A 20,909-nucleotide genomic window follows, 5' to 3' on the forward strand; every position below is an offset into this window, starting at 1 on the left:
AATGTTTATAGGCAGAGAAAAAATAAATAGGCAGGCTGAAATCTAGACACAAAGGGAAGCTGATCCAGCCTGTGGGGCTACAACTGAACACGTGCTTGCCTGGGCCTTGGCATGGAAACCAACAGTATTCCTGGAAAATGTAATTATTGGCTGTCATGGCTGAGAAATTTTAGAAGACAATAGATTAATGCTATTACTGACAAGATATATGTGTGTGTGCACACATCTCTATATATGTATGTATACATATCTGAAAGAGACAATAAAGCCAGATCATTTCCACTCTAATTTTATGTGTTTCTGGGATATTTTTACTTCTGGAATCCTAGAGTTAAATTCTAGGGTATAATGGCTATACTTCAGCTTATTTCTAAAGAAGTTTTCTGGACTAAAGCTTTCCACTATTGCCCCATGCCGTGTTAATTAAGTTCTTTATCCTGGAACTGTCTCTGTTTCCATTTAAATTATTTTCATATTGTTAATGATTCATACTAAAAAAAATCTCACTCATGCCCATTCCCTCCCACGTCTCTAATATATCTAAAAACGGAATCCAGAAGAACACAGTAAATAATCAACGACCACAAAAAAAAAAGCAGCTTAGATAAAACTATTTTTATTGACATACCTTCCACTGTCAGGAGGATATAAACATCATCTCCTTTTATAAAATCTCTGCTTTTCAGCCTCTCATGGGTCATAAAGACACTGTTTCCATAGCCACTACCTCTTTGAAACTGAGTTCCATTAGGGAAAAAAACTTGTGTTCCCACTTTGGAAGGCCTGTCCCAAAAATAGGTTCCATTACCTGAAAAAGCAATTTATATTAATGGACTGTGTTTAGCATCATCATAGCTTTTGGTGTAGGAAAGCACAGGCAATGTGAAGCACAATTAGGGTAGAGCTCAAAGTAACTCAGTGATGCTATTGACCTGTAATGTATTCCCTGGCAAGTCACTGGAGTTTGTTCATTTATACTGTCCTAAAGAAACGAGATGACATGGCAGGGAGGACCACATTCTGGAATATGAGTGGAGAGGTATCAAAAGTTTCCTACATGGGGTGTCACACTTCTACTGAATGAGCAGTGTAGAAACTCCGCTGCCCATTAGAATCATTCTTTAATGGCCTTCTGAGTTACAGGTAGTCCTTTTAGCTGAGTTAAATCAATGTGTTACTGAGAGAGTTTTTAATATTGGCACTGAACAATTCATCTCAGTAACTGAATTATTCAGTTACTAACAGACTAAAGTCCTTCAGGAGTAGAAGACAGTGAGAAGCACTGCTTCTGGGAAAAGGTGGCGACCCACCCAAACTTGAGCCATTTTCAACATGATTCAGAGAGAAATGTTTTGGAAAAAGGTAAAGAAATTCTGAACATCAAATCCCCATACCTCTTTGTGAATACTATTTTTTTCGTATCAGATTATATATTTTTTTTTCCCCAAGTCACTCAGGTCCATTCTTTTCATATACAGAATTCAGATTTGGCAATAATATTCACCTTGCCACAATTCCATTTTTCACTTTATCATGTTCCCAGAGGGCGAAGGATTATTACAATTAGAAATGTGATCATTGCTTTCTGGGTGCTGCTTCTTTTTCAGACTAGAAAGAGGGGGGATGGTGTCACCATTGGCAAGTCCTCCAGAATTCTTTAATAAGAAGTTGCAATCCATTCCCATACCCTTCCCAACACTACGGAGCACCTACTCAACATCTTCGTTCTGATCAAAAACCACCCCCATTACAAAAGCTGAACTGTTTTTGAGAATTCAGAGGCAAGACCAGGACAGCATGGGTTAGGAGAACTCAACATCTGAGAGCCTCTCCGTACCAGGCCCTTCCACAAACTTCCCTACTTGATCTGTAGAGATACTTTTAACAAACGTGTGGGGTTTTTATTACTGTCCCAGTTTTACTTCTGAGGACACTGGTATTTCAAGAGATTATCTGCTCAAGGTTACATAGCTAATGAGAAGCAAACCTTGGATTGAACCCAGGTGCATCGGACTCTAAAACTAAAACACTCCTCGTACAACCCTGGGAATTCAGGTATTGTCATCAGTTTCCAAAAATATAGCCAATATCTTCTCAATTTGTTGGCATCTTTGCTGACATTTCTGACAGTCTCCTGCCTGGGAGACTCTGTCCACAGCAGCTGAAGCCCTTCCCCTAAATATCTTCTGATCCTTAGATTTGGGGCTCAAAATTCCCTAGCTACCTGGCTATGCAGTCTCTCCTTCCCAAATCATCCATCCCTCCTAGAGCAGTGATTGTGTATTAGCAATAAAAAAGATGAGTCACAAACCGGTGGTCATAAATGGGTCTGTAGTTATACTCCGCTGGTTGGACATACGCTGTCGAATGTCAGGATTTTGATCCAAGATGGTCATCGTGACTTGTTGCCAAGGACATGGCCACTCTAATTGATCATCATTGGCTCCAGAGATCAAGTGGAAATACATTCCTATATTAGGCAAACTACTTAGATTCAAGCAAATCTGAAAGGCATAGCCTTTAGAAGAATAAAATGAAGGACTGAAGACAGATCCACTGGGGCTGCCAATGAGCTGTGTGAAATTCCTTATATGCCAGACATGATGAGGGCACTGTGTTTCTGAAAGATTGATGTCATCAATAGACAGGCCACCCCGTGAGGCACCAGCGCCTCTGACCCCTCCAAATACCACTCTAAATTTGTTGCTCACTTTCAGTGTTACGTGGTAAAGTTGCCAGCTCCCAATGGGTATATCTGCAAAAGAGACATTATTATTCCAAAGAGGACAAAGGACTATGAATCATGTGCAAATCGACATTAGAGTTCTAACCTTCATGGACAAAGGATCTTTCTAGACCTACTGCTTCCTGTTGGTATGAGGTATGGCTTTCTTACCCTCCAGCCCAGGCCCAGTTACTTCAAGGCATTTCTGTGGGGATGGCGCAGCTCTCTGGAATATTTGGATGCTTATCTAGCTGATTCTTAGATAGATCACCCTTTCCCAGAGATAGGTGAGCAAACGATAACATCTAACTCATGAGAATTCCATGCCCAACTTACAAGTTACCTCCCATTCAGTTAGTTAAACAGACAAGCAAGCCCAATACTCTACACTTGTACCCCAGATTCCTGTGATACTCAGCTGAAGCCTCCTTTAATCTATTTATACTTTGACTGGAATACTTCCTTCACATGCAAAATTTTTAGTCAACTCTTTGGCAGTATTAAGCATGAATTCACCAAACCCTAGAAAGCCCACATCTTACAACTGACTCGATGTTACATATCTAATATTTGGTACCATTTCCTTTCTTCCCAGACTACACGTCCCCGCCACTATTACTCCTACCCCTAGCTAGCAGCACATTGTATGACATCTTGTCTTATTTTCTGATGTCACATACCCAAATAAGAAGCAGTCCATTTAAAAGTTTTCAGAAGCCTCCCAGGTAGAGAATAGCTCAGGAATTCATGTCAAACCAGTAGTTAACTCAATGCCTTCAAACTTAAATATATTGGCACTTAATGAGAAACATGTTGCTTGAAAATAAGTTAGAAAGATCCAAATTACAGAAAATGCTATTCTCCGTGGAAGGACCCCAGATTGAACAAAAACCTTTCATGAGAGCCTCCACTTCATTTTTACCAGTACTTTCAGTTTAAATTCTGGACTCCTAAGCAGGTTTCTTAAGTACATTTTGTGCTATTATCTGTCAATAATAACACCCACAGATTGCTAATGCAAGGGATTATATATGTATAATCAAATATGTGTGTAATAATCTTATTTATAATCTTTTATATATGCATTAGATACATAAAATGTACATGTATAATGTGTGTATATATGTGTGTGTGTATATATATATATATTGGCATGACATATGACATAATGTGGATCAGTTTTATAATAGGTTTTAGTCAATTCATTCAAACCAAGAGGTCATTGTGTGGAGCAGACAGTAATGCAGCCGCCAGGGCACAGCCCCTCCCTTCCTCAGGGGACCTTCTGAACCATCTGCTTTAATATGTGGTCAACGTGACCCACCTCCCGGACACATGATTAGAAGGAAGCATGGCCGCCTAATCAGTGATGCCCTCTCTCCACTCAGAATTGCTCCAGAAGATGCATTTAACTCAAGTCATAACAATTAGAATCCTTCGCTGGAATTTATTTTTCTAGGCTAGAAATTACAGGAAGAGTCCCTTCTCTAGTCTGATGGCACATTTGGTAAAATGTAAGCTGGGAAGTGTAACAGCCAAAGCACCAGTTTTACGGACAAAGCCCATCTGAGATAACAGGAAAGGTCCCCAACCATGTAAAGGGACAGGTCCCATCCTGCCTGAGGCCAATTCCTCTCTTCTCCATCCTACAATATAGTTATGTTGAGCCAGTAACTCTTCACATTTTGCCTAAGCTAGTTTCCATTATATTTTTTATTAGTTGCCAAGAACGGACTTCCCCAACGACAGAGACTGATCTACAGTTTCTTAAGTGTCACATATTCTGTAGCACAGAAAGGACTCTTATTTAATTTCCCAACCACTGCATAAAGCAAGTAGGATCAAGTTCTACATTGAAAAGTACTAAGTCCAAAAAAAAAAAAAGTACTAAGTCCATAGCCCCTACCCTGTTGTAAGTGGTTTTGCATTAAGTAAAGGGTTAAGACTGACTCACTCTGAACCCAAGAATAAGAATGTTGATAGTGTACCTTTTATTTCTTCCACAAGGGTCAGAGTCCTGTTCACATTGGCTGCAGAATACTCCCTGATATAGATGTTCAGTTGGTCATATTCACTTCCACTGTTATATAAAAAAAATTGCAAGCACTGAAATCCTCGTTTAGGGTATAGTATTCTACTTCCCAGCATTGCTGTGGCCCCCTCATTTACAGAGCTACTGTTGAAATGCATGAAGAAACCAGAACCTGTTAAAGAGGACAAATGCAGAACTGAGAAAACAGATACCGAATACAGGAATGCGTGTCTCGCGGGCACTCTATTTCCACCTAGTTCCCACTGTATGCAGGACACTGTTTTGAGCATTTAAATGCAGTTCTTGGAGCAGGCAGTCTATGAAAAAAAAGCAACATTAGGTCACTTCTTTCTTACTACACATGTTAGTTTTCAAAAATGGGAAAAAGTGTTACCTGTTTGGTTTAGCCTCTCTCTCTCTCCCTCTTTCTCTCTCTCTCTCCACCCGCCCCTTCCCTTCCTCCCTCCTACTGATCTATGTAGAACCACTATCCACTATTCAAATCTACATTTAGAAAATATTTTTTTAATTGAAATATGTTTGACATGTACCATTGTGTAAATTTAAGGTACACAACATGTTCATTTGACACATTTATATATTGGCATCTGATTGTCATTGTATCAATAATTAGCACTTCTCTCACAATACATAATATCATTTCTTTTTGGTGGTGGGAATAATTAAGTCTAGTCTCAGCAGGTTTGATGATTATAATACAATATTGTTGCCTATATTCACTATGCTGTGCATTAGATCTCTAGGGCTTTTTACTACTCGTTACAAGTTTGTACCTTTAAACAACATCTGTCCTGTCCCCACCAATCCCCCAAAAAAGAAAAAGGAAAAGCACCTCCATGCTCTTAGGGATCTCAACCCCTTCCCAGATCATCTGAGCTGTCAAGCAATGGCCCTGGGTTCTGAAGGCTAGTTTTACATATTTGCTGCCAGAAATGAGCAAATAAATAAAAATGTGGTGCTTGTAGCCAAATAAATGACTATTTGATTCAAAACAAAATTTTAATGGAAAAGAATACTCATCTGAGTAAAATTAAATAAATTGTACTTTCTACCTTCATTTAAAGTATTTTTGTAACAGGAACGTGTAATCACAACCAGCTGAAATTCTGAAACTGATTAATTCACAGCCTGGTGCTGTTCACTGGAAGTTCTCTTGGATTCTTGAGGCTTCAAGAAAACAACCCCACTGCTCCAGAGAAAAGAGTCCTTTCAGGGAGGGGCAGCCCCTCTTGCTGTGGGCACATACTATGGGTAGAGGCTTCACAGAGCCCAGTGCTGACTCATGGGGAAAAAAAGCAAACTCGGACAGTAAAAAGCAAAGAAATTAACCATATCCTTATAAGGCACAGAACCAATTCCTGAGTAGCGCTAGTGGGCTATCATTAATAATTCTAATAAAAATAAGAACTCAAATCCCAGTATTTCACAGCAAAGAAAGAGGCTAGAACCACTGAGAGTAAAATCTGGAAGTATCTCACTCCTGTTACCTTTGCACCGGCCCATGTTGGAGTGATCACTGTCTGGCCCCTCAGGAACCTGGGAGACCCGTTGCCAGTCAGCACTATCTTCTGAACTTTGAATCATACCACACACATTTTCCAGTTCAAAATCGCACGACTCCATAAAGCTCAAGGAAGAGGCTACCAAAGCAGAAAAACAATTATTGACGCTCATATATAACATGATAATCTAAGTAATAAAAACTGAGATTATCCAGAAGCACTAGGAAGTCTAGGATGACATTAAAGGGGACTCGTCACTGATTCTGGGTGATGGTGGCTTCAAGATCTCTTGATATCTGCAAAACCAAGAAAATCGACCAACTGTGTAGTTCTGTATAAGCTGCCTGCCCCACGTCTTGTTTATCAGGTTAACTAATTATAGAAACCTGAGTCTACACTCCCCTAGTTATTCAGAGTAATAAACCTCAACCCGGATTATTTGATCCCATTTATATTATGACTGTACACCTCATTTGGGCTGAAAAGAGTTTTGAATATCAAGTTGGTCCACATTTGCATTAGTAACAGCTTCAAAAACTTGAATGGGGCATGCTCATGCTGCTACAGGACTCAGTTTGTTTTTATATCTAAAGCCCAGAACTTGTGAGAAGAAAAATGCTGCTTCCATGTTGTAGTCTGGTATCTGGGAGCTATTCTGTTTTGTTTTGTTTTGTTTTCTTTCTTTCAGAATATCAAACTTCAACTATCCAACTATTATTTTCAAACAATTATCTAACTATAATTTCAGAAAACCCAGCAGTGCTCGGCAAAATGGCACAGAACAGAATGTTTTCCTACAGAGCAGAGAGGAAGAGAAGTCATTTCAAAGAACCTGTCACATACAGCAGTTATACAGTTGATTCAACTTTAAGAGATCAGAGTCACTGAAATCCATTCGTTGGCCAATCACATCCATGAAGTCTGGGATCCTTGTCACAATTGTTGGTTCCGATCCATTCTGGAATGCAGTTTTACTGTAGTGCATCACTGAGCTGTAATCATAGGGAACGTTCAGGGAGTCTGCTTTTCGGTCATCATAGGATTTAAAATTTTTCTCTTTGCCTAAATGATAGATAAAAATCTTTAATTACTTGATGTTCACAAAATTTAGTTTATCTTACTCCAAAGACTGTTAACTTAGAAATAAAGACTATAATAAACAGTGCAACCTTGGCTACAACTGACACTCTATGGTATTTCAAGAGTGTTTCATATATTCCTATCTTAGAATAGACTATTCAAACTTAGAATTGTAATACCAGCTGTCATGCTGAACTTATCTAAGGTTTCATTTCAGCTCAAAGTAGGACTTTAGCATTTGGCCTAAGGTTCTAAGAACTGCTAATGGAAAGAAGGATTCTAAAAGGTGTTGTTGAAACACTCAGGGTCATTGGCAATGAGGAGAGGTAGGGTATCCTCAGCGGATGGAGATGAAAATAAGAGGACTTTGGGAGGTGTGATGGGGTAGGACCTGGGAATGATAACGTGGTCATCAGAAAGGATTGACATCGTCAGTGATTTCTTAGTTATCTTAGTTATTCTTAGTTTCTGGAATACGTGTAGATGTATGTAAATAAATACATTTAGAGAAGATTCCTGACCACTTAGCATCATACCAATGGGCCACTGATTGCAATGTGAAATCGAAAGATTTTACAGACACAACGAGGTAGATTTGATCAACAAAGAATAAAGATGTGTTATCAAATCGAGGCAGAAGTTTCTAACAGAAATAAGACATTGGAAATCCTAAAGAGTGAGGCCATGGATTAAAGCTCAACACTTCTCTTGTAGAAATCTTTCAGTTGGCTTCAGTGCCTTCCCCCAGACTCTGGGTAGGGGTGAGGCCAGGGGCAGGTAATGTGATGTTAGAATTGTGATGTCAGGGGCCCTCAGCGCAGAGCAGCCCTCACTGGCCTCACTTGATAGCGATGCCATCCTTCCCCTCCCCCTCCCCCCCACACCCCCGCCATACCCTATGGAGGCAGGATGGATGGGGAAACTAAGTATCACTGCGGAAAACGTGAGTTGTAGTCGGACATGGTTATTAAAACCTTTCTGACTTTGAGCACAAAGTCACAAAAAGTTCAGGCTGTTCAACTACTGCAGTGTTTCCCAACATGGGCTCCAAAGAACAATAAATCCGGGAGATCAGCTCGGTGCTTTGTGACCACCTAGAGGGGTGGGATAGGGAGGGAGGGAGGGAAACACAGGAGGGAGGAGATATGGGGATATATGTATATGTATAGCTGATTCACTTTGTTATACAGCAGGAAATAACACACCATTGTAAAGCAATTATACTCCAATAAAGATGTTAAAAAAAATAAAAAATAAAAATAAATTTTAAAAAAAGAACAATAAATCCAAATACTCCACAAAAAGAAAAAAAAAAATAAGCATGATCAAGTCATTTTGGGAAATGCTCCTCTTGGAGATTTACAATTCGTGTTAGTCTAGCAAAGACACTGAACAGTACAGCAGTGTAAATAACTCTAAGTTTAATTTCTTTTAACCTAGGATTTCCCAAATTAATTTGACCACAGATTCCTTTCCACACAACCCCCCTGAACAGATTGTGCAATGGCACTACATAAAATAATCTTTGGGAAACACTGGTTTCTAAGATCACATCCAGCTCAAAATGGGTTCTGGAATACTGTTCCCCCAAAACCTTCAGGCACTTCAACTCCTATTGAATTAGAGCCAAATCAAGTAAGATCAAAACATCAGAGTTTTCCCATTATTAATAGACAGCACCAATGGCAGAAGAGGGCACATGTTTAGAAATGCAGTATTTAACTTAAAAACAATGTAAGAAAACAAGATTAATGTACCTGAAATAATTCTGTCCCAAATTATGCTGACATAGTCATCCCGATCAGACCGAGACTGTTCATGCCAGAATCCCAGTGCGTGGAGAAACTCATGTTGAACTGTTGCTATTTTCTCACAGCCCTTTCCGATGGAGAGTTCTTGCCTCCCAATGCGACTATTTCCCACTGAAGACCAGCAGCTTACAGGAGAGTTTACAGGAGAAGGGGGAGAGTGTTTTATATTGATGCAGGTGGAGGTCCTAGGGCAAAATCCCAGATGCCTAATCCACTTAGGTACCCACCTAGATCCTTCACTTATGTCTGGACACCATGTATTTCTCTCAAAACCCCAGTGAGGTATGAAAAGCCTTCCAGACCAGATGATCTTTGGACAACTTGGGCTGACACCAAATGCTTAAAAAGTCAGCCTCCATTGAGGAATGATTAAGATAATATATGTAAAATGATTAGCAAAATATCTGGCACATGTAGGCATTCAATAAAAATGTTCTTTTATCATTAAAAAAAAAAAAAAAAAGTCAGCCTCCAGGCAGCCTAGTCCTGATCTTTTCTGGAAATTTCAAAATTTTTCAGATGGTCCTTGAATAAGGGTTTTATAGGTATAGCAACCATTCAGAATTGCTGACCTTGAGTCAAATAACTATCATCTTCTTAACTGAAGTAGTAAGAGTTCTTAGGTTAAAATAAATTTAAATATACATGTGCGCATGCATACAGATGGGTTTTACTTGAAGGCAGAAATAAGGAGTGTAGAAACTACAAACAGGCTGAAGTTCACAGAGTCATAGGGTGGATGGCATGCGATCCCACCTTCCTTGTCTTAACATTGGCAGTCTGGTTGCATATATGAAAATAATCTTTTATGGCTAGAGAAAACAGATCCAGCAAACAGCAACGGAACCCCCGACCCCCCCAAGGTTAGGGTCGAGGGCAACTGCTGTGATGTAATGCCCCAGCCACAACAGTTCTCATCAGAACACTTAAAAGACCAACTCTTCAACTTACCCATTGCCCTTGAACACTGATATATAGTTGGGTTCTCCAGACCAAGGCTTGAAGTCAATGCATGTTTTTAGGCGATAGCGTTCAAATGCATTGAGGATAACTCCCCTGGCATTCATTTCTGAAGGAAGAAAACAAACAAAAGTAAACTTATTAAAATTACCACCATTGAACAGTTCACCATGGAAACAGGCCATGCAATATATTGTTTATCATGAGTTAGTCCCTCCATGAATATTTAGTGTTTTATTTTTTAAAAACTTAGTATACAGTACCAATCAAGTATCACATGCAATTAACTGGTTGTTCTTCAGGTAGCCTTTTTTCACCCCATATATATTTCCCTGGAGTCATTAGAGGTGCAAATAACAAAAAGGGCATTTCCTTACCTCAGAGAACATATACATCGGTTCGCAGGCAACCAAAATGAACAATCACTGTCACATGCTTCATCTAAGAAGCTATAATATGTATTTAAAGCCTCACAGCAGAGTTTTTAATCTGAGGACCTTGAGATGAGAGGGACCATGAATATGCTGAAATAGTAGACAAAGAATTATGTCTATATCTATATTTATATCTGTCTCTGCAAAGTGCATTTTCTGGGGAGAGCATTCATAAGATTCGCAAGTGAGTTCCGGGTCCAAAACACGAATAAGAACCATTGCTTTCAAGTTGAGTGATGCTAACAGGTTAGATAGAATGGAGCTCAAAGAAGGCAAAGGTGTGAAAGCAACAAAGACGTTCAGGAAAAGAAGCTCAGAGGGCAACCCGGAGGAAGGAGCTGTATCAGGTGCATGTGGAGAGACAGTCACAGCTGGGGTCAAGTACGGTGAAGTGAAGGATGGTGTCTGCCGGGAGGTGGGAGACAGTATGGCAGAGAAGATGGTGTGTGGACTTTGGAACCAGACACAGCTAAGTTCTCCCCTATCCTCACCACTGACTTTTGATGCATAATCTTTGCCAATTTAATTTACCCTTAGAGCTTTGGTATTATCATCAGATCAGCTAAGTGGGGGATTAAAATCAACTTCACAGGGATATTGTGAGGATAGCAGAGAAAGTAGAGGTGAAGTTCCAAGTACAATAGTCTCCCTTTATCTGCAGTTTCAGTTACCTGCAGTTAACCAAGGTCCAAAAATATTAAATGGAAAACTCCAGAAATAAGCAATGCATAATTTTTAAGTTGCACGCCACTCTGAGAGCTTGACGAAATCTTGGGCCATGCCTCTCCATCCCACCAGGGATTCCCCAACCCTGGACATCCATCATCTGCTCCCAACACCCAATCATCAACATCATCATGAGTCAGTGACCCAGCATCACCCGAAGCAGAAGATCCTCCTTCTGACGTGTCATCAGAAGGTCAATAGTAGCCTAACGTTACATCACAATGCCTACGTCATTCACCTCATTTCATCTCATGATGCAGGCATTTTATCATCTCACATCATCACAAGAAGAAGGGTGAGTACAGTACAATAAAATATTTTGAGAGAGAGAGACCACATTCACATAACTTTTATTACAGTGTATTATAATTGTTCTCTTTTCTTATTAGTTACTATCTCTTCCTGTGCCTAATTTATAAATTAAACTTTATCATAGGTATGTAGTATAGGAAAAAACAAGCTATATATAGGGTTTGGTACTACCCACAGCTTCAGGCATCCACTGGGGGTCTTGGAACATATCCCCCAAGCATAAGGGGGCACTACTGTAAAGTGAGCATTTATCAAATGTTTATTTCCTTCCTACCTTCTTACACGTCCATTGCACAAAAATTTAAAGACATTATTCAAAATGCCTCTGTCTAGGTGAAAGTAAAGAACAAGATACATGTGGGACCTAAAATCCATGAATCTATAAGAGGCACTCAGAATTCAACCTTTTACAATATCACACAAATAATACATATTCATTGTAAGTAAGTTAGAAAATATAAACAGAAAGAAAGAAATTATAAAATCTTACCCAGAAATAACCACATTTATCATACTTTTTTCTTATGAATATGTACATACATAATATACATATTTTTATAAAAAGTAAAGTCACAGCCTACATAATATTTTATAAACTATTTTTTCACTAAATAATATATCTTAAAATCTTGCTTCATCAGTATTGTTTTTACCATTTTAATGGCCACATTATATGACTGTAAGATACATAACTAACTTCCTACTGTCAAATATTTAAATTGTTTCCAAATTTTCTGTATTGTAAGTATCACATTTGGGTCACTATTTCAGATCTAACACTTCCTTAAGATAAGGCATGATGATACCGACCACCACATGACTGTTTTTGAACTGAACGTAAAAGGAGCTTGCTTGCCTTCGCTTTTTATCAAAGCTTAATGAGGATAGTTTCTATCCTGCGTTGAATTGTTTGGAGACTCAAATAAGGTAAGAAGGTAGGAAGGAAATAAACATATATACACATATATATGTGTATATATGTATGTATATACATACGTATATATGTGTATATACATATGTATATGTATTATATACATACATATATATGATTTTGAAACAAAAGTATTTTTAAATTTTTAATCAAAAGATTAAAATTAAAAATAAATATTTCAATAAGGAGAGGTTGGTAAAAGGGTACAAACTTTCAACTGTAAAATAAATAAGATCTGAGAATCTAATGTAAAACATGGTGACTAGGCTTCCCTGGTGGCGCAGTGGTTGAGAATCTGCCTGCCGATGCCGGGGACACGGGTTCGAGCCCTGGTCTGGGAAGATCCCACATGCTGCGGAGCAACTGGGCCCTTGAGCCACAACTACTGAGCCTGCGCGTCTGGAGCCTGTGCTCCGCAACAAGAGAGGCTGCGATAGTGAGAGGCCCGCGCACCGCGATGAAGAGTGGCCCCCGCTCGCCGCAACTAGAGAAAGCCCCCGCACAGAAACAAAGACCCAAAACAGCCAAAAATAAATAAATAAATAAATAAATTTATTAAAAAAAAACATGGTGACTATAGTTGATAGTACTGTATTGCATAACTGAAATTTGCTAAGAGAGTAGAACATAAATGTTCTAACACACACAAAAAAGGAGAAATATGTGAGGTGATGGATGTGTTAGTTAACTCGATGTGGGAATCCTTTCACAATGTATACATATGTCAAATCACCACAATTACAATTTAAATATCTTATAATTTTATGTCAATTATACCTCAATAAAGCTGAAATATTTTTCATTTTAATAAAACCTTTCAGATTTTCCCCAGTTCCAAAAGGCAATGAACGTCATTCTCTCCTGATGTTACACAAGCTCTTTATAGCTTCTAATCCTATTAATTACTGTTGCTTTGGCTTTTTCTGCCCTACTCCTGGTTTTTCATCTGTTTAATGGCCAATCTTCCCTTCTCAAAAATCTCTATCAGATCTCCCATCTATATCAATTCCAAAAAGTTGCTCTCCCAGGCTGAATTCCATTCTGTGCCATCTTCTTACTCAATACAATCTTCCTGGGTCATCCAATAAGATCCATTACCTATGAAGTACTTGTTATATGCAATGCACTATGTGAGAATCTCATCCATATCCATAGCTTCAACCATCTCCTATACCCTTAATAACTCCCTGTTAGATTTCTCTATCTTGAATGACCAGATCAGACACCAAGCCATTATATGATATCTCCACCACAGTGAGCCTGATGCATTTCAAATTCTGCATGCCAAAAACCAATTTCCACCACATTTCTCTATCCTACCCTCTCCAAGACATATTCCCTATTCTTGTTAAAGGTGTTACCATCCACCCGGTTGTCTAAGACATAATCTTGGACAGTAGCACTTCTTTCCCTAGACTCACCTTCTTCTTGATCTCTTGGAGCCAATCACCAAATCTAATTGTCTCCTAAGCCTCTCTTAGACTTATCCACTCTTGTCTATCCTTGCTGAGAGAGTCTTGGTTCAGAAACTCTTTAATCTTTCCCTGAATTTCTTCAAGTCTAACTGATCTTCCCACTCTCTTTCTGTCCCACTGATAATACATCTTCTGCTCTGCAACCAGAGTGATAACAATCTCACTTCTGCATTAAAACCTTTAGTGGTTTCACATTACCACTGGTATATACACCAAGTTCTTTAACATGGGAAAGACTCAAGTCCTTCCCAATCTGAAGTCTGCCTATCTGTTCAACTTCATTATCTCCCCGCTCTCAACCTACTTCCCACCAGGGGTTTTCTTCCTTTCCCCATGCCTTTGCACATAGTGATCCATCTGCCTAGAGCACGCTTCCCTTACTGTCAGAGGCTGCACTAGCCCCCATAGTTCCCTTCTGTGAATTAGAAAGAGCCACCTCACTGTACACCAGAAACTAACACAATATTGTTATTGTGTTAAATCAAATATACTTGAAAGAAAGAAAGAAAGAAAGAAAGAAAGAAAGAAAGAAAGAAAGAAAGAAAGAAAGAAAGAAAGAAAGAAAGAAAGAAAGAAAAAGAAAGAAAGAAAGGAAGGAAGGGAGGGGCACCTCATCTGGGCAGATGTTGCAAGTGCTGGCTTGGCAGGTGGATGAATAGTACTTCATGCAAAGAAATGAATGCTCTGGGGCTTCCCTGGTGGCACAGTGATTAAGAATCCGCCTGCCAATGCAGGAGACAGGGGTTCGAGCCCTGGTCCAGGAAGATCCCACATGCCACGGAGCAACTAAGCCCGTGCGCCACAACTACTGAGCCTGCACTCTGGAGCCTGCGAGCCACAACTACTGAGCCCATGTGCCACAACTACTGAAGCCCGTGTGCCTAGAGCCCATGCTCTGCAACAAGAGAAGCCACAGCAATAAGCCCGCACACCACAATGAAGAGTAGCCCCCGCTCGCCACAACTAGAGAAAGCCCGCATGCAGCAATGAAAACCTGACATAGCCAAAACTAAATAAAATAAATTAATTAATTTAAAAAAAAAAAGAAATGAATGCTCTTGATGAATATAATGCAAACTTAATTTCAGTCCCACTTGTGCCCCCTCCCCAGGCACCTATGTGTGGTGTACAACTTGCACAAGCTTCATGGCAGCCCTACTGCATAGGGTCACCTGCTCCCTAATGCGTATGCCTTTATATCTAGGTTGAGTTAAATGTCCTCCAGTGTGCTCCCATAACATTTTGAACATATCACTAATCATTACATTTATTGCATTCTATTATAATTAGCTTTTGGTTTATCTGAATCTCTACTGAAATGTACGATATTTAAGGAAAAATTTCCCAAATGGCAGTTCCTAAACTGATGCTGGTCAAGGATATCATTTTTACTAAATGGGGACCATGTTTAGAGTTTTCCATTACAATAAATTTCTAATATAGAATAGCTGTCCTTTCTTTTGGATTAGGTTCTTCTGACTTTTTAGTATTAAAACATTATTTTATAAAAAAAAAAAGATGATAAAAGATGATAGTGGGTTTTTGTTGTTTAAATTCCTCACTTGTCCAAATAAAATATTAGTAAAATAATGACAGCTCCTAAAGTTTTGTTTGGTTGGTTGTTTCATGTTTCAAACTCATATGTAAAGTCTGAACATATATGAAACCACTGCTTTAAAATAAAGACTAGCTCCCTAATCTTTATGTCCCAAGCATCCAATACAGAGTAGGCTCTCCATAAATATTGGTTGAATTCATCCCTTTATTGGTCAAAACTCAGCAAATATTTCAGACAAAATCATTTAGGTTCTGTTCGTTTTTCATTTTGCTTATTTTTTTTAAAGTGTACTTAACCACACAAAACAACAAAGAAAAAGACCCTTGAAGGCCATGTGAGTCTTCCCTTGGAAATACTGTCATCATATTCTGTCAGGAACATACATTAGTTGTGGGCACTCCAAAGTGCATACTAACCCAAGCTATCGTCTAGAACATATGGAATAGTATGAGGCCATCTATATCTTTCTCCAACGATGGAATTTCTTTCTTGTACCTGTCAAAAATAAGTGGGAAAGGATTCATTGAATGTATCAGTCAAAAATTTATGAAACAATCAATAGTTAATCTAGAAATAAAGGAAGTTTTAAGCTTTCCCAGCCAGCCTAAACAAATTCCCAGTGTGTGTGCGTGCATGTACACATGTGTGTACGCCTACTTTTATCATATTATAACAAAGGTTTTAGGAGGACATCACTAATTTCTGGTTTTTTTAATAAGGAGAATGACAAGCATTAATATTTCCTTTAATCTTATCATTTCACTTCAATTATTCATATTTTTACATATCCTTGTAATAGCGCAAGTTCGTGGGCCTGACGCATAGTGAGGCCAAACAAACGGAAACATCAGAGTTTGGAGCAGAGAAAGTTTTATTGCAGGGCCATGCAAGGAGATGGGTGGCTCAGGCCCAAAAAAACCTCGAGCTCCCCAAAGGGTTTCGGCAAAGCATTTTTAAAGGCCAGGTGAGGGAGGGTGGTTGCAGGGTATGTGATCAGCTTATGCACAATTCTCTGATTGGCTGATGGGAAATCACTAATTTCTATCATTAATTTTGTTGATAAAGTTGAAGAAAGCACCATGCAAAATCATGTAAATAATGATTGTTGGGAAACTGGACAATAAATATGGTAGATTCATAGACTAGTTTCCTATACTAGAGGTTAAAAATATACAGGAAGGAAGTGATAGCAAAACCTCAATCATCTTGATCTCATAATAGCAGAAAAAAAATCACACATGAGCTAGGCCAAAGTTTTCAAACAATTTTAAAGTATTTGAAATTTTTTTTTCCTGGTCCATTCATCCTTTATCAAGTATTTTTTTTTAACATCTTTATTGGAGTATAATTGCTTTAAAATAGTGTGTTAGTTTCTGCTTTAACAAAGCAGAATCAGCTATACATATAACAAAGTGAATCAGCTATACATATACATATATCCCCATATCTCCTCCCTCTTGCGTCTCCCTCCCAATTTTTATAATAGAAAGCTAATAATGTTTCATTAATGTATTCATCCAGCCAACAAAATGAACACTGTTCAAGAGTACAGAGATCCATTGGTAACCAAACATCCAATGTCTCTACCTTCCTAGAGCTCTTATCTAGTGGAGGAGACAAACAGCATGTAAGAAAACAGTCTAGGGACTTCCCTGGTGGCGCAATGGATAAGACTGCACACTCCCAATGCAGGGGGACCAGGTTCGATCCCTGGTCAGGGAACTAGATCCCACCTGCATGCCACAACTAAGAGTTCGCATGCCACAACTAAGAGTCCACACGCTGCAACTAACAAGCCAGTGAGCTGCAACTAAGGAGCCCATGTGCCGCAACTAAGGAGCTGGCGAGCTGCAACTAAGGAGCCCACCTGCCGCAACTAAGACCCCATGCAACCAAATAAATATTTTTTAAAAAGCTTAAACAGGATATATTTAATAGTAGCAGAGGAAATGAAAAAGGGAGATGCGGACAAGAATAAAGGGATTAGGGGAGTGCATTAGATAAAGAGGTCAGGACAGGACTCTTTGAAAGGATGACATTGAAGGTGAAATGAGAGTGATAAGAAAGAGCCAGTATTGAAAGGGGCTCTGGAAAGATCATTCCAGACAGAGGAAACAGTAGTTACTCTGCTCTGAGGTAGGAATATGCTTGGTATATTTTGCATGTTTGAGGCCAGTGGCCTAAGGAGATGAGATCAAAGAAGAGAGGAGATGGGAGGAGAGGTAGGCAGGAGTTAAATCATGCAAAGTCCTAAAGGCTGTGGGTAAATCTGGATATTATTCTAAATACGATAGGAAGCCATTGAGTTTCAAGCCAGGAAGTGAAATGGTGGTATTGCTTATTTAAAAGTTCACTTTGCTGTGGGGGATAGGGGACAGGGGCAGGGTGGAAAAGATTCTAGGAGGGCAGCATTTGAAGTAGATAAATTAGGAGAAAAGTGGATTCTTTGGAGTATATATACGTTGGAGATAGAAATGATAGAACCTGCTGATGGAGTGGATGGTGGGGTAAGGGAAATGGAAGAAGCAAAGGTGACTCCTGGGTTTTTTACCTATTCAGTGGAGTGGGGAGAGGGAGTGGTGATGACTTTACAAAGAGGGAAAACTGGGGAGGAACAGCTTGTATGGGAAGTCAGAGTTTAGTTGAGGACACATTATGTTTGAGGTATCTTGTAGACATTCCAATGGAACTGATGGATGAGCATTGGGATAGACAAGTCAGGAGCTCAGGGGAAGGAATGAACCAGAGTTATACATTGGGAGTCATCAGCATAGAGATGACATTTAAAGCCCTGGTACAGGGTAGGATCAAGAAGGAGAGAAGAGCAGACCAAGGACTAAACCTCAGACACTGCAGCTCCGTTTCTTGAGTTGAAGTTCACAGTGGGGGTTGAGGGATGTTTAAGCTCCCATAAACTACATGTAAGGTACCTGTGTTCATCTGTGTGCCATGATGCCTAGGTAAGAACCAGTACTCTTTATGAATAGTTTGGGAAGATCTTTATGTGGCAACACTATTCTCAGCTGTCAGAGTAGAAGTCACAAAACCTTTCTCTTATGGTAAAAACCTGATTCATTGAATTTACAAGTTCAGTTTAATTTTGCTTCAACTGGCTTTAATCAGTGAGGTTCTATTTAAAAATGAAAATATCATATTGTTCCCATAATGAAAATCAGTCAGATCAATAAGGCCAAAGCATACAAGGTGAGTGACGGTGGTTTTAACCACACAGAAATCTGAGTAATGAATGATGAAGATACTATTATATGAATCCCTTAGAGTATAAAGTATTCATTGACTAAATGTGTCAACTATGATTCTACACCCTTAGAGATAGCTGGGCTTAACAAAGCCCATGCTGTCCCATCATTCTCAGATACTCTATTTTAGCTTGCAGTGGTTAATTGAAGGTCTTTCCTTGCATTGTTTCAACTCACCCCATCAAGTCTGATGTCTCCCTCAAAAAGATCCAGTCCCAAATCTAAGAGGGAAGATAAAAATTTGTGTTAGCAAATTGGATTCAAACTTCCCACTTAATAAAGAATTTTTTTTAAAATCCACAAACCTTCATTGATATCAAGTATATCCCGGTCAATTCCACCATCTACATCTTTAACAAAAAGAACAAAAACACATTGAACATTGTGTTTATGAAAGAAGAAAATCTTTATCAATTACCAATTAGAAGTAAGCAAGGTTCTTTTGCCTCAGATAAGAGAGTACCAGGCTCTGATTCAACATACATTGATTGATTGATTGATTGATCGATTGATTGAGATCTCCCATGAGCCAGGCTTGGGGCTATGGGGCTTTTGCATATATACTCTTGTTTTACCCATGTCCCTTGTATGCCAAATAACTTCAGGAATAAGAAATTGGTCATTCCATATAATATTAAGCTTAATTTGAAAGACTAGATTAGATGACTAGATTAAATAGGAAGCAAATGTTTAAATTTGGTCAAACCAGTCCAATCTACCCATATATTTATATTCCTTGCTAATAGTGTACCTTGGAAATCTCAAGCAAAATTCCTAATTTATATTTGAATTATTCTTAAGTTGCAAAGGGGTAGATAATATGGCCAAGTCTCTAAGTGTACAACTGAATAGGACAGACATCAGGTCCATTTGACTTGACACAAAATAACAAAAATAATAATAGTAGGCATTTTATGGGATGCCGATGTGTCAGTCACTGTGTCTGGACTTTCTTATACCACCACTTATTTTTTTTTTTTTGCTGAGTAGGTGGAACCCTGGAGCAGAAACAATAAAACGTTCCTCAATAAATCAAAAGAAGCTGGCGCTTGATCAAAGTTCAGTGCAATTATGCAGTAATGCAAATGCAATTATGCACTGTGTTTAGCATTAAATGTGTCCTAAGTTCTTCTGTTCTGTTGTTCTATTATTCACATAACCTTTTTTTACTATAACATAGGGCAAAACTCAAAATAGACTCACCAAAGATTTCTGGGGTTGGCTGGGAAACAAACACATAAAAAAGATATATTATTATGATGCCCATGACATAAATGGTCTTATTGATTCCAATTTATATCTAACCATTTGTGGGGTTTTCTTTTTTCCTCAATATTATGGATTACTTTCTGGCATATACCCAGGAGAGCTAAATCAGAGTCTAAGATAACTTTTTGACCCGAGGGTCTTCTCATTTCATATAAAAAATGAAACAGCCTGTTGTATGGATTTGAAGGTGAAAGAAACAAGAAACCAACTTCACAGGTTGAAAAGAAGGCAGAACATAAGAGTCCTGCCCTCAATTAAGTGTTCACTTTAAACATGATTTAAAGTGAACATGACTCTAAAGAATTCATGAAGCTATGTTTGAAAAACCTAATAATTTATTCCCAATATTGAAATATTATTATAATTTTTAACTATGCTTTAAAAAGAAAATTTTATTGAAGACCTCATTAACCATTAACCATGGTTTACTTTCACATTTCTCTCAAGACTCCATCTTCAAAGTCAATACCAAATACTCCAGAAAAAAATATCTATGGCTATACTTTGCAATTGGAAAAAAAAAAAACTTCTGAAAATAGATTCGCTACAGGTGACCAAATGAAACCCAGACCACATACCCAATGGAAAAAACTAAGTAAACCTGAGATTTCTTAGTGAAGTCTAGTTTAAAAAGCTCATGGGACTGGTAGACAGTAGGTCTGGGTTTTATTCCTGCTTCCACCAACTAACAGCAAGTCAGTTCACCTTCCTGATACTCAGAATATCTGTATAATATGGTCAGTGTCTGCTTTGCCTGGGTATTATGATGGTTATATGATGTAATGTGAAAGAACTTGGTAAACTTTGTCATAC

General features: G+C 38.7%; 1 protein-coding gene and 1 long non-coding RNA gene across 2 annotated transcripts in view; one reads left to right on the forward strand and one right to left on the reverse strand.

The window, feature by feature from the left end:
- Positions 1 to 20,909, reverse strand: part of MEP1B (meprin A subunit beta) — a 95,916-nt gene that overhangs the window by 10,843 nt on the left and 64,164 nt on the right. The window contains exons 4-14 of the mRNA XM_082354285.1: positions 20,031 to 20,049; positions 19,133 to 19,177; positions 19,005 to 19,048; positions 15,984 to 16,062; positions 10,123 to 10,240; positions 9,118 to 9,296; positions 7,124 to 7,342; positions 6,266 to 6,418; positions 4,714 to 4,929; positions 2,312 to 2,755; positions 629 to 808 (exon numbers count right to left, since the gene is read on the reverse strand). Coding sequence (XP_082210411.1) covers positions 629 to 808; positions 2,312 to 2,755; positions 4,714 to 4,929; positions 6,266 to 6,418; positions 7,124 to 7,342; positions 9,118 to 9,296; positions 10,123 to 10,240; positions 15,984 to 16,062; positions 19,005 to 19,048; positions 19,133 to 19,177; positions 20,031 to 20,049 — 1,696 coding nt within the window. The remainder of the gene's footprint in view (positions 1 to 628; positions 809 to 2,311; positions 2,756 to 4,713; positions 4,930 to 6,265; positions 6,419 to 7,123; positions 7,343 to 9,117; positions 9,297 to 10,122; positions 10,241 to 15,983; positions 16,063 to 19,004; positions 19,049 to 19,132; positions 19,178 to 20,030; positions 20,050 to 20,909) is intronic.
- On the forward strand, positions 12,596 to 14,609 carry LOC309610907. Its single transcript, XR_014234225.1, has 2 exons — positions 12,596 to 14,484; positions 14,580 to 14,609. It is a non-coding gene; the product is annotated as an uncharacterized lncRNA (long non-coding RNA).

Source organism: Balaenoptera borealis, assembly GCF_965194805.1.
Source record: "Balaenoptera borealis genome assembly, chromosome: 14".
NCBI classification, from domain to species: Eukaryota; Metazoa; Chordata; class Mammalia; order Artiodactyla; family Balaenopteridae; genus Balaenoptera; species Balaenoptera borealis.